A 16,030-nucleotide genomic window follows, 5' to 3' on the forward strand; every position below is an offset into this window, starting at 1 on the left:
CAAAGCTATTAAATATTTTTTTCTCCACTGTATTCACTGGAGAAAATAAACTGTCAGATGAAATGCAGAATGTAAAATTTAATTCCCCATTAAAAGTGTCCTGTCTGACCCAGGAAGGAGTACAGCGGCATCTTAAAAAGATTAAAATAGACAAATCGCCAGGACTAGATGGCATACACCCCCTAAAAGAATTAAGTAATGTCATAGCCAGACCCTTATTTCTGATATTTAAGGACTCTATACTGACAGGGAGCGTTCCACAGGATTGGCGCATAGCATATGTAGTGCGAATATTCAAAAAGGGTCCAAAAACAGAGCCCGGAAACTATAGGCCGGTAAGTTTAACATCTGTCGTGGGTAAACTGTTTGAAGGTTTTCTAAGAGATGCTATCTTGGAGTACCTCAATGAAAATAAGCAAATAACGCCATGTCATCAGGAGGGATCGGTCATGTCAAACTAATTTATTCAGTTTCTATGAGGAGGTAAGTTCTAGAATTGACAGCGGCGAATCAATGGATGGCGTATATCTGGACTTCTCCAAAGCATTTGACACTGTACCACATAACAGGTTAGCATATAAAATGAGAATGCTCGGACTGGGAGAAAATGTCTGCATGTGAGTAAGTAACTGGCTCAGTGATAGAAAACAGAGAGTGGTTTTTAATGGTACACACATTCAGATTGGGTCACTGTCACTAGTGGGGTACCTTAGAGGTCAGTATTGGGCCCTATTCTCTTCAATATATTTATTAATGATCTTGTAGAAGGCTTGCACAGTAAAATAAAAAAATTTGCAGATGCCACTAAACTATGTAAAGGAATTGACACGGAAGAGGACAGTATACTACAACAGAGGGATCTGGATAGATTGGAGGCTTGGGCAGATAAGTGGCAGATGAGGTTTAACACTGACAAATGTAAGGTTATGCACATAGGAAGGAATAATGCAAATCACCAGTACCGTATATGCCGGCGTATAAGACGACTTTCTAACACTAAAAATTATTTTCAAAAGTCGGGGGTCGTCTTATACGCCGGGTATACTCAGATCCGATGGTATATTCTAACCCCCAGGCGTTCCCATGGGGATGGGGACGCTTGCCTGGGGGTTAGAATACACAGGGCCCCGCCGCTCAGAGGAGTATACATTTTTTAACTGTAATCTGTAACTTTAACTTTAAATGAGCGCTCATCTCTTTACTAGGGTACCTTACTCTCAGCTCCGCTAACAGGCAGTGCGGGCGGCGCTCACTCACTGACGTTACGTGCCTGCTCCTCCCACTAGGCGGCACAGGCGCATGACGTCAGTAAGTGAGCGCCGCCCGCACTGCCTGTTAGCAGAGCTGAGAGTAAGGTACCCTAGTAAAGAGATGAGCGCTCATTTAAAGTTAAAGTTACAGATTACAGTTAATAAATGTATACTCCTTTGAGCGTCGGGGAGGGGGATCTGTGGATGGCACTGTCATGGCGGGGTGGGGGGATCTGTGGATGGCACTGTTATGGGGAGGGAGATCTGTGGATGGAACTGTCATGGGGGGATCTGTGGATGACACTGTTATGGGGAGGGGGATCTGTGGATGGCACTGTCATGGGGGGGATCTGTAGATGACACTGTTATGGGGAGAGGGATCGGTGGATGGCACTGTCATGGGGGGGATCTGTGGATGACACTGTTATGGGAAGGGAGATATGTGGATGGCACTGTTTAAGGGGGATCTGTGGATGGCACTGTTATGGGGAGGGGGAATCTGTGGATGACACTGTCATGGGGTGGATCTGTGGATGACACATATAGCATAAGATGCTATATAGTGTCATCCATAGATCCCCCCATAAGCAGTGTCATCCACTGATCCCCCTCCCTATAGCAGTGTCATCCACTGATCCCCCTCCCCATATCAGTGCCATCCACAGATCCCAGTCAGTTCCCTAGAGTGGAGAAGATCGTCTTGAAGACAGGGAGGGCTGGGCATTCAGGGGTAGTCTTATACGGCAAGTATAGCCCAAACCCTATATTTTAAATGGAAAAGTTTGGGGTCATCTTATACGCCCGGTCGTCTTATACGCCGGCATATACGGTACATACTAAATGGTAAAACACTGGGTAACACTGAGATGGAAAAGGACCTAGGAATTTTAGCGAACAGCAAACTAAGCTGTAAAAACCAGTGTCAGGAAGCTGCTGTCAAGGCCAATAAGATAATGAGTTGCATCAAAAGGGGCATAGATGTCCATGATGAGAACATAGTCCTACCACTTTACAAATCACTAGTCAGACCACACATGGAGTACTGTGTACAGTTCTGGGCTTCTGTGAACAAGGCAGACATAGCAGAGCTGGAGAGGGTACAGAGGAGGGCAACTAAAGTAATAACAGGAATGGGGGGACTACAGTACCGTGAAAGATTATCAACATTAGGGTTATTCGCTTTAGAAAAAAGACGACTGAGAGGAGATCTAATTACTATGTATAAATATATCAGGGGTCAGTACAGAGATCTCTCCCATCATCTATTTATCCCTAGGACTGTGACTATGACAAGGGGACATCCTCTGCATCTGGAGGAAAGAAGGTTTATACTAGAGTTAAGCGGACACCTGGATGTTCGGGTTCAGCCGAACTTCGCAAAAAAGTTTGAGTTTGAGACCCGAACTTGACCCCGAACCCGAACCCCATGGAAGTCAATGGGGACCCGAACTTTGGAGCACTAAATTGGCTCTAAAAAAGTCATGGAAAGGGCTAGAGGGCTGCAAAAGGCAGCAAAATGTGGTTAATAGCATGGCAAGTGCTCTGCAAAACAATGTGGGTAGGGAAGTGACTAGCGGCTGTGCTTGTCTGTGATAACCCCCCTCCTTCCGTGCTAAACAAACGTTCAGACAATACACTGGCTGCAGGGCAGGCCAGCACCTCCAAGGCGTAAAGGACAAGCTCAGGCTATGTGGCTATGTGTCCAATTTGGAGACCAAAAAGTTGAAGGGTGCAGACCCATCAGTCAGTACGTGAAGGCGTGTGCACACATACTGCTCCACCATGTTGCTGAAATGCTGCCTCCTGCTAAGACGTTCCATATCAGCTGGTGGTGTTGGTTGTTGTGGCTTGCTGACAAAACTTTTCCACATTTCGGCCATGCTAACCCTGCCTTCTGAGGTGCTGACGGTGCCCCAGCTGCGTTGGCGACCTCTTCCTTCTCCTCAGTTTTCGCCTTGTGCTGAGCCCCCACTGTCAGGTGGGAATGCCATCAGCTGAGCATCTACCAGCGTGCGCTTGTGGTCGCGCATCTTCCGATCAGTAACAGACATTTTTACTAAATTTAGGTCCCTGTCACCTATGCAGAGCAGGGGTTAATTCACGGCAAAACTGGGTTCATGTCACCCACCAATGGAACAGACGATTTTACAAAAATTAGGTCCCTGTCACCTATGCAGAGCAGGGGTTTATATACGGCAAAAATTGTAAAATGTTACCTGAGAATGTAACAGACGATTTTTAGAAATTTAGGTCCCTGTCACCTATGCAGAGCAGGGGTTTATTCATGGCAAAAATGGTAAAATGTCACCCAAGAATGTAACAGATGCTTTTGCACTCTGCTCCCTCTTTTGCTGTGCTGGAGTCTCTGTGCGACCACTGCCTCTTCCTCCAAACTGCACACGTCACTCGCATGACCTTGATTCCATGTGGGGTCTAGTACCTCATCATCCTCCACATCATCTTCCATCCACTCTTTACCCCTGCCCTCCTTGTCGGTCTGCAGACTGCAGAAAGCCGCAGCAGTTGGCACCTGTGTTTCGTCATCATCAGAGACGTGCTGCGGTGGTCTTCCCAGGTCCTCATCCTGAAACATAAGTGGTTGGGCATCAGTGCACTCAATCTCTTCCACTTCTGGGGCAGGTCTATGTGGATGGCCCTGGGAAACCCTGCCAGTAGAGTCATCAAAAAGCAGAAGAGACTGCTGCATGACTTGGGGCTCAGACTGCTTGCCTGATTTGCAAGTGGATGAGTTGAAAGAAAGATGGCCATGAGCTGTAGGTGCCAACTCTGATCTTTCAGCAGGGGACTGAGTGGGAGACAATGTGAAGGAACTGGAGGCACTGTCAGCCACCCAATCTACTATCGCCTGTACTTGTTCTGGCCTCACCATTCGGACTGTCATAAATGCAGCGCAGGCCGCAAATGCACTATCTAGCACAAAAAGGGTGTTTTTTTTTCAAATAACAATATAACAGCAGTATTTACCGGTTTTATTGGACTGTCAGAAATTCAGCACAGGCCGCAAATGTACTATCTAGCACAAAAAGTGATTTTTTTTCAGCCGACAATGTAACAGCAGTATTTAACGGTTTTATTGGACTGTAAGAAATTCAGCGCAGGCCGCAAATGTACTATCTAGCACAAAAAGTGAGTTTTTTTTCAAATAACAATGTAACAGCAGTATTTAACGGTTTTATTGGACTGTCAGAAATGCAGCGCAGGCCGCAAATGTACTATCTAGCACAAAAGTGTGCTTTTTTTCTACCAACAATGTAACCGCATTATTTAACGGTTTTATTGGACTGTCAGAAATGCAGCCCAGGCCGCAAAGGTACTTTATGTTTTTTTTTTATCCACAATGTCCCAGTTGTATTCACTGATTATATCTCACCATCATATTTGCAGTGCAGGCCGCAAAGGTACTTTCTGGAAAAAATTATATTATTTTTTTCACCCGCAGTGAAACAGATGGATTTAACTAACTTTCTTTCACTATCACAAATGCAGTGCAGGCCGAAAATTTACTTTTTAGCAAAAAAAAATTAATTTGTCCCCCAGAATCTAACAGATGGATTTACTGAATTGATTACACTCACATATGCAGCACAGGAGTACTGCCCTGCAGCCTTTCAACACGTGCCATTAAATCGCCAAACACCATACTCGAACCCGAACTTTTACTGAAATTTTCGGGTTCGGGTCCGGGGTCCAAAAATCTTAAAGTTCTTTACAGTTCGGGTTCGCTCAACCCTAGTTTGTGCACAAACCTAGAAGAGGATTCTTTACAGTAAGAGCAGTGAGACTATGGAACTCTCTGCCTGATGAGGTGGTGATGGTGAGTTCACTAAAAGAGTTCAAGAGGGGCCTGAATGTATTTCTGGAGTGTAATAATAATACAGGCTATAGCTACTAGAGATGGGCCGTTGATCCAGGGAGTTATTCTGATTGCCTGATTGGAGTCGGGAAGTAATTTTTTCCCCTTGAGTGGGGAAAATTGGCTTCTACCTCACAGTTTTTTTTTTTTTTGCCTTCCTCTGGATCAACTTGCAGGATATACTATGTTACTATGTTACTTTGTTACTAGAATTTGGTTTGAAACAAAGGCATAGTGTAATAGCCATTGCATACAGTTATACATATATTGATTTATTTCTTTTTTTAACGGGTTGAAATGAATTAAAGTTGAAGACCCAGGGGTGGCATGTAAAGCAAGATTTTAATGAATCCTCCCCTTTTAATTCCTTGTAATGTAAATGGTTAGAGATGTCCAATACCTGACCGCATTCCTGGTGACCTTTAGGCCCCTTTCAGATGAACGAGTTCCACACTCCGGACTCGCAGCATGAGTATAAGACAGCTCCCATCCTGACCTCCTAGCACTGATGGGGTCGCATAGCATTATATTGATTTATAATGCTATGTAACCCATTATTCATTATTGCTGTCTTTACAAAAATAAAAAAGAGAATTGACAAGCAAGAAAGAATATGAGTCCTGGGAGACCTCATAGTGTCATACACGTTTCAGGCACCAGAACAGGCTTATTGGAGCACTTCTCATTTGGGTAGAGTTGATAGCACTATATATGATATGCAAAGTCATATATAAAATAACTTGAAAGACAAAATTTATAAAAATAAATTCTTACACTAAATATACGTTATTTGCTTCAGGAACAAATTGGCTGACCCAGATACTGTATGAAATGGTGTCCTTAGTTCACAATAGAGAACCATTGCTAGATGCAACAATGATTGAATTTGGAAATCCAGAAATACTTGCGGTGAGTGAAACATCAGTCAATGTCAGTCATGTTGATGTTAGGCTTTATAATGCTGATATTGGTTTGATATAATGTCAGCACAGAAAGATAACTATATAATGTAATGGCAATGAACAGTGACATAGCTAGAAATGTGTGGGCCCAACAGCGAATTTTTGAGCGTGCCCCCGCAGCAACTTCTTCGCAACCCCCTTCTCCCATGAAACCCCCACTCCTAGTGGCTTGTTAAGGCTAGTCAAGATCGCTCTCTCAAACCAGGCCTGGCAGCTGCTCTGTACATTTCCTATGTAAATGTACAGTAGGTTATGATTCTGTATATACTGTCACTGTATATAAGGTCATTGTATAATACTGTTGAGGGGGCCCTGACAAAACAATCTTTTGGTCCTCCTCCTTCTGAGTTTAGGCCTTGTAGTAGCTAAGGCCCCAGACAATGAATCATCACTGGATTCGCCAGCTCAGAAAAGATAGGAAATTGTTGTACATTGTAACTGCAAATGTCAAAAGTTGTATCAGAGGCGTTAATAAGCTGCAACCAGTAGCGGTCACACCTTCTCTGTGCATTATGGTGACATCTGTTGCAATGTAATCTCAATGGACTACTTACATATACTGCCAAGCTGAAATCACCAGGCAAATAAAGTACATATATATCATGAGAAAAATTAACATGAACTCAGGTAATTTGGATCCAGCAGTAAGCTATCTTTCTTATGCCATGTCATAGCTGTCATGCATGCACATTAATAATCTGTGCAAAAAAGAGCATATCATTAATAAATTTGGTTCATTAAAAGGGACAATACCATCAATCAGACCATCATCATCATCATCAGTTAGATCATTCACTCTGACCTCAAGAGAATAGAGTTGTCTTACTGTTATCCCAGTTCTACTAATCGACTATTATACTATCGGATAGCATCTTCCTCACAGCAGCAGTGAACTGACAAAGGGTTTTATCTCTCTATGCTGATTGCAACAGAAGGACAAGATTTTGTAGTTCAATTTTATTGGTATATACTGCTGAAATGAAAGAGAAAAATGTTTTCTATGAATATCGAGTAAAAAAAAAAATCTCATTCTGAACAGTGTCCCTTTAAGAATCTTCACTGTGGTTCCTATTTCTAGACACTTTTCAAAATTGTCAAGGTAGGTGTAAAAATTGTCAAAGAGCACATAAATTTGGCACATGCCATATACTCTATTTTAATGTTTTCCTGCAATATGCTAAAGATTTCTGACACATTTTGCATAGTAAATATTTCCCAGTATTTCTTAAATTTTTTTTTTAGAGATTTAAAGACCGACCTTCACCAAGAATCCTATCAACACATTTATGCTTCAAAAATATTCCAAAGTCTATTTTTGAAAAGAAAGTTAAGGTAGGTGCTGAAAGGTGGAATCTGATTGGTTACTATGGGCTATATTTCACACCAGTTTGATAAATCTCCTCCACATTTCTTCTCTAGTTCAGAATCTGCTGATAATACTGTTAGCAAACAATGGTTATTCCTTAGATAATAAAAAGTTATATAATTTTCTAATATACTGTACTTTTGGTATCAGTTCCACCACTTCAAGATCTCTGCTTCTCGACATTCCGCAAGAACCTTTATTGTTTACTTCTCGTGGATACAAATCTATCTTGTTATGTGATGATCACACGGGCGATCAGTTGCATTGTGACTGCAATGAACTGTCCACCTGTGTTTGTCACACGACCAGGGCAGGTTTTTGTCCACTGAAAGTAAACAATAAAAGTTCCTATTGTATGACAACAAGCGGAGATCTTAAACATTCCTACAGCAAATACCATACTAAACAAATACTCTTAAATATACTGCTTTATGTTAAAGATTGTTTCCAGTTTTATATAAATAATGCTTAAAGGCTATGCACACCTTTGGGTAAATTTTTTAATTATTGCATTGTACTTATTTTAAGTTAAAAATCTTTTTTTCATTTGGTCTTTATTAAAAATATGGAATCCTTTTTTCTGTACATACGCTGTAGCTAAGGTGCTGTACCAACAGCCTGTGGATTGTTAGTCTTTTCTGTCATCTGTAGAGCAGGCAGAATCCTTATCTCTGCTCTCTGACATTATAAACCCTCATTAAGGGCTCATTCACACGACTGTGTGAAGCCTGTGCCCGTGCTGTGGTCCGCAAATTGTGGTCCACAATGCACGGGTACCGACCGTGGCCCAGCAGCATGGGGTTCGCGTACCCATTCACTTGAATGGGTCCCCGATCCATCCGTTTCGCAGAAAGATAGAGCATGTTCTATCTTTTTGCAGTGCGGAGGCACAGAACGGAACCCCAGGAAGCACTCCATAGTGCTTCCGTAGTGTTCCGTTCTGTGATTTCGTTCCGCATCTCCAGATTTGCGGACCCATTGAAGTGAATGGGTCCGCATCCGTGATGGAACGGTGCCCGTGTATTGTGGATCCGCAAATGAAGGCCGCAATATGGCAACGGGCAGTACACGTTCGTGTGAATGAGCCCTAAAGCTCAATCCTTATCTTACGGATGTAAGACAGCTAGGAAGTAAGCCTCGTTCACACATCAGTGTATTGGTCAGTGATTGGAACCTCCGCAGACATAAGATATAAGGCCTCATGCACACGACCGTATGTATTTTGCGGTCCGCAAAAAATGGATCGGCAAAAAATACGGATGACGTCCATGTGTATTCCGTATTTTGCGGAACGGAAAAGCTGGCAACTGATAGAACAGTCCTATCCTTGTCCGTAATGCAGACAATAATAGAACATGTTCTATTTTTTTGCGGAACGGAAATATGGACATACGGAAACGGAATGCACACGTAGTAACTTTCGGTTTGCTTTGCGGACCAATTGAAATGTATGGTTCCGTATACAGTCTGCAAAAAAAAAACGAAACGGACACGGAAAGAATATACATTCGTGTGCATGAGGCTTTAGGCTGGGTTCACACCAGAGCGTTCTGAAAGGATCGCTCTGTATGCGCGATTGTACGGGCGTTTACAAGCGCGCATACAGAGACAAGCAAACACACATTGTCGCGCGTTCCCGAAAGTCTATGTACGGGAACGCGCGACAAACGCCCGAAAAAACGCTCATGCACTTGTTTGAGCGTCGGGCGTTTTACAGCGCGATCGTACGCGCTGTAAAACGCCCAGGTGAGAACCATTCCCATAGGGAAGCATTGGTTTCTCCTTGTTGAGCGTTTTACAGCGCGTAGGAACGCGCTGTAAAACGCTCAGGTGTGAACTGAGCGTAAGGGAAAGGTCTGCACCTGTTCTCTGTTTAGAGCTGCACCTGGTTTTGGCTCACAATCATTGATGGAAATAACTGACTGCGCCTCTTCACCGCCAGATATATAAATATATAAAACACTGGTCTTAATAAATTACCCCCTATATGTTCAACATCAGTGGCAAACATTTCAGAACTAACTAAGCAAAATAACTTTGTCATCACAAGAGCTCATAAAATATGCTGTAACAACATCTGAATTTTTTTTTTTATGTTTTGCTATTTTGACAGATATTGCTGCTTGTTCGAAACCCAAAAGACACGGCTGTCTCCTTTTATAATTTTTATAATAGCATGCCTGCTCTTCCTTCCTATAACTCTTGGGACTCGTTTTTTAAGGATTTTGCAAATGGAAGAGGTATTTATCCTGCATTTAGACAATGATAAAGCTCTAGCAGTACACACAGTGTGTAGTTGTGTTCTTCTAAACACAACTGTCTAAGGTCCCCATGCATGAATAGAAATTAGTGTTATGTAGCTGTAGTAGTGGAGACCTGGTTGTCACAGATGGGCTCCGTATAGAGAAGGCAGAGATGGTTTTTTTTCACTGTCCCTGTCATTGCCATCATTGCAGTCATGGTACTTCCGGCTCCAGTCCTAGCGGTTATGTGATTGCTAACTGCAGGAGCTGATCCAGAGGCTGCATTCCTCTTGTAACTGAGACTAATATATCAGCCATAGTTACAGAAGAAATCAGCAATTAAAAAAGGGTGATGCTGTGTGCCCCCTATAGGTCTAGTATGTCTTGTATGTAAAAAACATAAAACCAAAACAAAAAAGTATTAAAATAATAATAAAATGATCATAATGGAAAGTGGACACAATATAAAAATGTATTTAGCTGTACTTTGTGCTACTAAAAAAACAAAAATGTAAAAAAGACAGCTTTTTTTTGTTTACATTTCCCAAGCTATAAAAATTGAAAGCAAAAATTACTAAAATAAAAATATCATAAATCCCCATGTATTACAAAAAATCATTGAAAAAAATAATGACTTTTAAAGATACACATGCTAAAACAATTGAAAAGTGTCTGGTCATGATGGGAGGAAAATGGCCCCGGTCTTGAACTCATTAAAGGAGTTGTCCCAAGTTTCCCTGTAGGATACAATACATAATTGGAATAAATAAAGACAATGTACCCAAATATTGCTCATACATACTTGCTATGGTGCTCCCTGGTGTTCTTTTGATTCACATTCAGAATGTCCATTTTTTTTGTAACTCTTGACACACAGACCTGCCATGATGTGCCAAAATAATTTTTTGCTTCTTAACCATTTTGGCACATTTCACATGCCACTGGTGTTAGAAGCGCCAGTCTTTATGAATTTCCCCCAACCTGTCCAGTGTTGTTGGACCTATCTGACAAGTAGCCTATTCAGACCTCCTGGATTCTCTAGAATACAGGCAGCAGAGTGATTTCTTCTACTGTGCGCTAGCAGCATCTTCTCACCACCACTGAACAAGTGGATGTGCTAAGATGGAATAAAAAGAACACTAGAGGGGGACGGAGCCTCACCGCTGTGTGTGATGGACACGTGAACCTGCAGCTCCTCCACGAGTGCACCCCAGACCCACCCTTACAGCGAGCTGACAGCCTTACAAGATGGTAAAGACTACCAGAGAACGTACTGGGGAGTTGCTGAACACCCCAAAACTGATTGCCTGCCAGATGGATATACAAAAATGCTGGAAAAAGCAGAACTCACAGCCCACCGGAGATTTGTCCAAGATGGCGGCGGCAGCTGCAAGCACAGGAGACCAGGCTGCTGACTCAGACAGAGACAGTGTAGCTGTGAGTGACTGTGGTGAGCCTGCCTCCGCCGCTATCACTAAAGCCTTTCTTAAAAAACGATCCTCCAGGCCATGAGACCAGTGATGGAGGAATTGGAAGACATAAAAGCACATCTGAGACAGATGAGCCAAAGAGTAGAGGGCCTGGAAACGGCGCAATCCAGCATAGTGGCCTTCTCAGAGGCCGTAGCGATGCGCTCCTCCCAACATGCTGAATTTATCAACAAGGCACTGTTGCTCATAGAAGACCAAGAGAACCGGAGCCGAAGAAGAAATATCAGAATCAAGGGCCTAACGGAACAGTGTGCACCATGGTCCCTGCGGAAGGCAGTTTTAGTAAACTACTGGGCCCAGAGAGGGCCGCGGGAATAGTCATAGAACGCACACATAGAGCATTACGTCCCAAGCCAAAGATATATTATTTGCGGACTGCTATCATTTGTGGATACGTCACAGATATTAATGGCAGCCAGAAAGAAACAGCCCACCCTATATGCTGACTCTTCTCTACATTTCTACCAAGATCTAGCTCCAGCCACCCTTGCTAAGCATCGAGTACTGCGGCCACTGCTTAAAATCCTGCGGTAAAAGAATATACAGTATACTGTACGTGGCTTTTTCCTAGAAAAAGTGTGTGGTGCGCCTTGAGATTTCACCGCTGACAATCCAATCCTGGATACTGATTCTGGATGACCAGGATCTACCACAACTTCCCAAAGTTGAACCATGGAAGGTGGCACTTAGGAACCAATCTCCGGGGGCTAAGAAGAGACAACCCAAGACGACTGCTTCAATTACCTGACTTTCCTAGTTTGCAAGGATCTAGATACATGTATCTCAGGAGGGTCGCTAGGTGACATGAGTTGGTATGAAGGTTTGAGATCAGGGACCCAAAGGTTTCCTTAGCAGACTCACTGATGTGGACACCTGCTCTTTTTTTTTGTTCCTTTAACTACAGTTACTAGTTACCGCATCTATGAAGTTTAAGTATGTTATCAGGTTTAACCCTAGACACAGGAGCAAGAGTAATTGGTTTAGTGTGTCTCAGCGGGCAAGACACACACAATTCGTCTAGCTTTATGCTTAATTACATCATCTTGAACTATAGTGTATGTTGTAATTGTTATATGTTTGCTAGAGGTTTTATTCTTTGACAGCCTCTTATTTGTCTCGTATTGTCCAGAGTCTTCCCCTAAGTCCATTGGTCTTCTATCCCTTCCCCCTCTCCTTCCTACCCTAATCCATCACATTGATTGTTGCTTATTGGTAGCGGTAAACCTTGTCTTCACTCTTTCTTTCTTCCTAGAATAAACAGGTGTTGACATCAGATTGATACTGTGTGCTATGACAGATTTTACCACCACCACCTTTAATATAAAGGGTTTAAACTCAACTGATAAGAGACATCATACCATTTTTTTACTACGCAAACTCAAGACCAGTATTGCTTTCATACAAGAAACCCACTTTAGAAAAAACGAAATACTTACTTCAATCGATGGTTCCACAGCTGCCAGGAGACCTCCTGTACGAAAGGGGTAACAAATGCAATTCATAAATCTGTACTATTCCAGGTCTCACAACAGTTCTCTGATGCTGAAAGTAGGGTTACTTTTCTTAAAGGTTCAATAGCATCCATGAAATACACTCTAGCAAATGTCTATGCCCCAAATACAAAGCAAATATTGTGGTTGTTGCAAGTTTTGGAGAATCTAAAAATGTTCGCTCACTAGCAGCTACCATTGGAAATATTACCATTTACGACCACGCACCATGTTCCATTATACTATCCATGAAACAATTACCCAAAGGAGAATGGTCGTGGAGACTAAATGAATCCCTCCTTAGTAATGATAATATTTGTGAGTAAACACCTACAGGAATATTTCGCTTTAAACTCAGTAGAGGAGATGAAAGCACCAATTGTCTGGGAGGCACATAAAGCATACATTAGGGGAATCTTTATAGCCCTGGGCTCCAAACTAAAAAGAGACAAGCAAAAGGAGGTGGATAGCATACTGCAACAGTTTGCACCAGTAGAGAAAATCCAGAAGAGATCTAAATCTCTCCCTCTTCAAGAGGAATTAGTGATCTTGAAGGCCAAACTCAAAATTTATCTATCAACACAATCAGCAAAGAAATACCTATACTTCAAATACCTTATATATGCACATGGGGATGGGGGGGCCGACTAATGTCTTCTCTCCTTAAGAAAGCCAGAGCTAAATCCTTTATACACAAAATCAAAACTGAATCTGGTAAATTAGCTACAGCTACAGAGGAGATTGCGAGGGCTTTCCATCTCTTTTATTCATAACTATATAATCTCAAAGATCCAGACACTGAACTGATTGCTAATGGAAGCAACTCAGAAGTTTTTGCATGCCTTAAAACTTCCCACTCTAACCCCTTCAATGGCCTTGGACCTCGTCCGACCAATCTCGGAAGAGGAACTCAAAGATGTTATCTGTAACTTCTCTCCCAAAAAAAAGTCCAGGACCAGATGGTTTTCCCCTGCATTACTTCAAAACCTTCCAAGAGATTTCTAGTACCCCATCTGACAAAAGTATGTAATGCTCTTCTCTCTGGGAGCACCCTACCTAGACAAACCCAAGAGGCTTTTATCACCTTTATCCCCAAAGAAGGAAAGGATCCCACAGAATGTGGCAATTATAGGCCAATTTCCTTATTAAATCAAGATCTGAAAATTTGGGCCAAATTGCTCGCTAACAGACTCAGAGCTATTATCTCCTCCCTAGTAGGCCCAGAACAAGTTGGTTTTGTCCATGGGAGAGAGGGAAAGACAAATTCTGCCCAGCTGTTTCATGCCATACATACGGTCCACATCTCCAAAATACCCCTAGTTCTCCTCGGCATTGATGCCGAGAAGACTTTTGATAGAGTCAAATGGGCATTTATGGAGGCGACACTTCGTAAATTTGCCTTTGCACAACCATTGATACACGCAATCTTTTCACTATACCAGTCCCCTAATGCCCGACTCAACATAAATGGCACATTGTCTCTCACCTTTGAAATAACAAATGGAACAAGACAGGGGTGCCCACTATCTCCCACCCTGTTTGTTCTTGTAATGGAAACTTTGCTTCAAGCTGTCAGGGACCAAGAAAACATACAAGGCTTGACTCTAGGCGAAAGACAGCTGAAATTTCTAGCTTTTGCAGATGATCTATTGTTTTTAACAACAAACCCAATGGTTAATCTCCCGGGGATCTCACAGTTATTGCAGGAATTCGGTATTGTGTCTAATTATAAGGCCAGTTTAACCAAGTCAGAGGTACTGAACATACCAGTCTCCCAGTCACTAGTACCCAGCTTAAAGTCGAGCACTAATTTTGCGTGGGCCCCTACTTCCATTTCCTGTCTAGGAGTACGTCTCTCAAGAGACCTTTCAGAGCTCTATCACCTGAAATACTCCCCACTATTAAACAGTAGTGTTGAGCGCGAATATTCGAATTGCGAATTTTTTTCTCGAATATCGCAATTTAGAGATTTCGCGAATATTTAGAATATCGTTCTATATATTCGCGAAATAGAATATTCTTTTTTTTTCTTTTTTTTTTTATTATATTTTTTTCTTTCCCACTTCCCTAAAGTTGTTCTTACCTGTCCTTTGGATTCCTGGCTTCCTGGCTGCTCCAGTCAGTGGCGTTTTCAACTTACTGCTATATTCCATATTAGCTAAATTACAATCTAATCTATATGTGTATTTTACGAAATTTCGCAATAGTCGCAATTGCGATGCGAGTAATATAACATGAAATATTCGCATGAAGATTTCAATTTAGCACTGCTATACTCCATATTCTAGCCTAATATGGAATATAGCTGTGCTAAGTTAGCACTGCTATATTCCATATTAGGCTAGAATATGGAGTATAGCAGTGCTAAGTTGAAATCTTCATGCGAATATTTCGTGTTATATTAGTCGCATCGCAATTTAGACTTTTTCAAATGTTCTTAATATTGCTCTAACTTCGTCTTTTAGAAATTTCGTAATATTGCTCTAACTTCGTCTCTTAGAATATTACGAATATTCTAAAAGACGAAGTTAGAGCAATATTACGAAATTTCGTAAAATACACATATAGATTGTAATTTAGCTAATATAGTGCTATAATCCATTTTTTTTCCTGTAATTTTTTTTTGCCTCTTCTGAACTTAAGTTTTGTAAAATATGTACACTATTAAAAATTATTACTATAGCAGTATATTAGCTTAAATACAATCTATGTGTATTTTACGAAATTTCGTAATATTGCTCTAACTTCGTCTTTTAGAATATTACGAATATTCTAAAAGACGAAGTTAGAGCAATATTAAGAACATTTGCAAAAGTCGAAATTGCGATGCGAGTAATATAACACGAAATAGTCGCATGAAGATTTAAACTTAGCACAGCTATATTCCATATTCTAGCCTAATATGGAATATAGCAGTGCTAACTTAGCAGGGCTATATTCCATATTAGGCTAGAATATGGAATATAGCAGTGCTAAGTTTAAATCTTCATGCGACTATTTCGTGTTATATTACTCGCATCGCAATTTCGACTTTTGCAAATGTTCTTAATATTGCTCTAACTTCGTCTTTTAGAATATTCGTAATATTCTAAGAGACGAAGTTAGAGCAATATTACGAAATTTCGTAAAATACACATATTAGCCTAGCCATAGTCATTTATTAGTTGCCTTATACTATCAAGATAAATTTTCGCAATATGCGAAAAAATATTTTCGCGATAATTGGAATAATTGCGAATATTCGATTTCGACGAATATAACACAAATATTCATGCGAATATTCGCGAAATATCGCGAAATCGAATATGGCACCTCCCGCTCATCACTATTAAACAGTCACGGATAACAGAAAATG

General features: G+C 41.5%; 1 protein-coding gene across 1 annotated transcript in view; it reads left to right on the forward strand.

The window, feature by feature from the left end:
• LOC120999277 (sulfotransferase 6B1-like) overlaps positions 1-16,030 on the forward strand; it is a 94,271-nt gene that overhangs the window by 66,052 nt on the left and 12,189 nt on the right. Inside the window, exons 2-4 of the mRNA XM_040430148.1 lie at positions 5,924-6,033; positions 7,329-7,418; positions 9,566-9,692. Coding sequence (XP_040286082.1) covers positions 5,924-6,033; positions 7,329-7,418; positions 9,566-9,692 — 327 coding nt within the window. The remainder of the gene's footprint in view (positions 1-5,923; positions 6,034-7,328; positions 7,419-9,565; positions 9,693-16,030) is intronic.

The sequence above is a fragment of the Bufo bufo genome, chromosome 4 (genome assembly GCF_905171765.1).
Source record: "Bufo bufo chromosome 4, aBufBuf1.1, whole genome shotgun sequence".
Taxonomy (NCBI): Eukaryota; Metazoa; Chordata; class Amphibia; order Anura; family Bufonidae; genus Bufo; species Bufo bufo.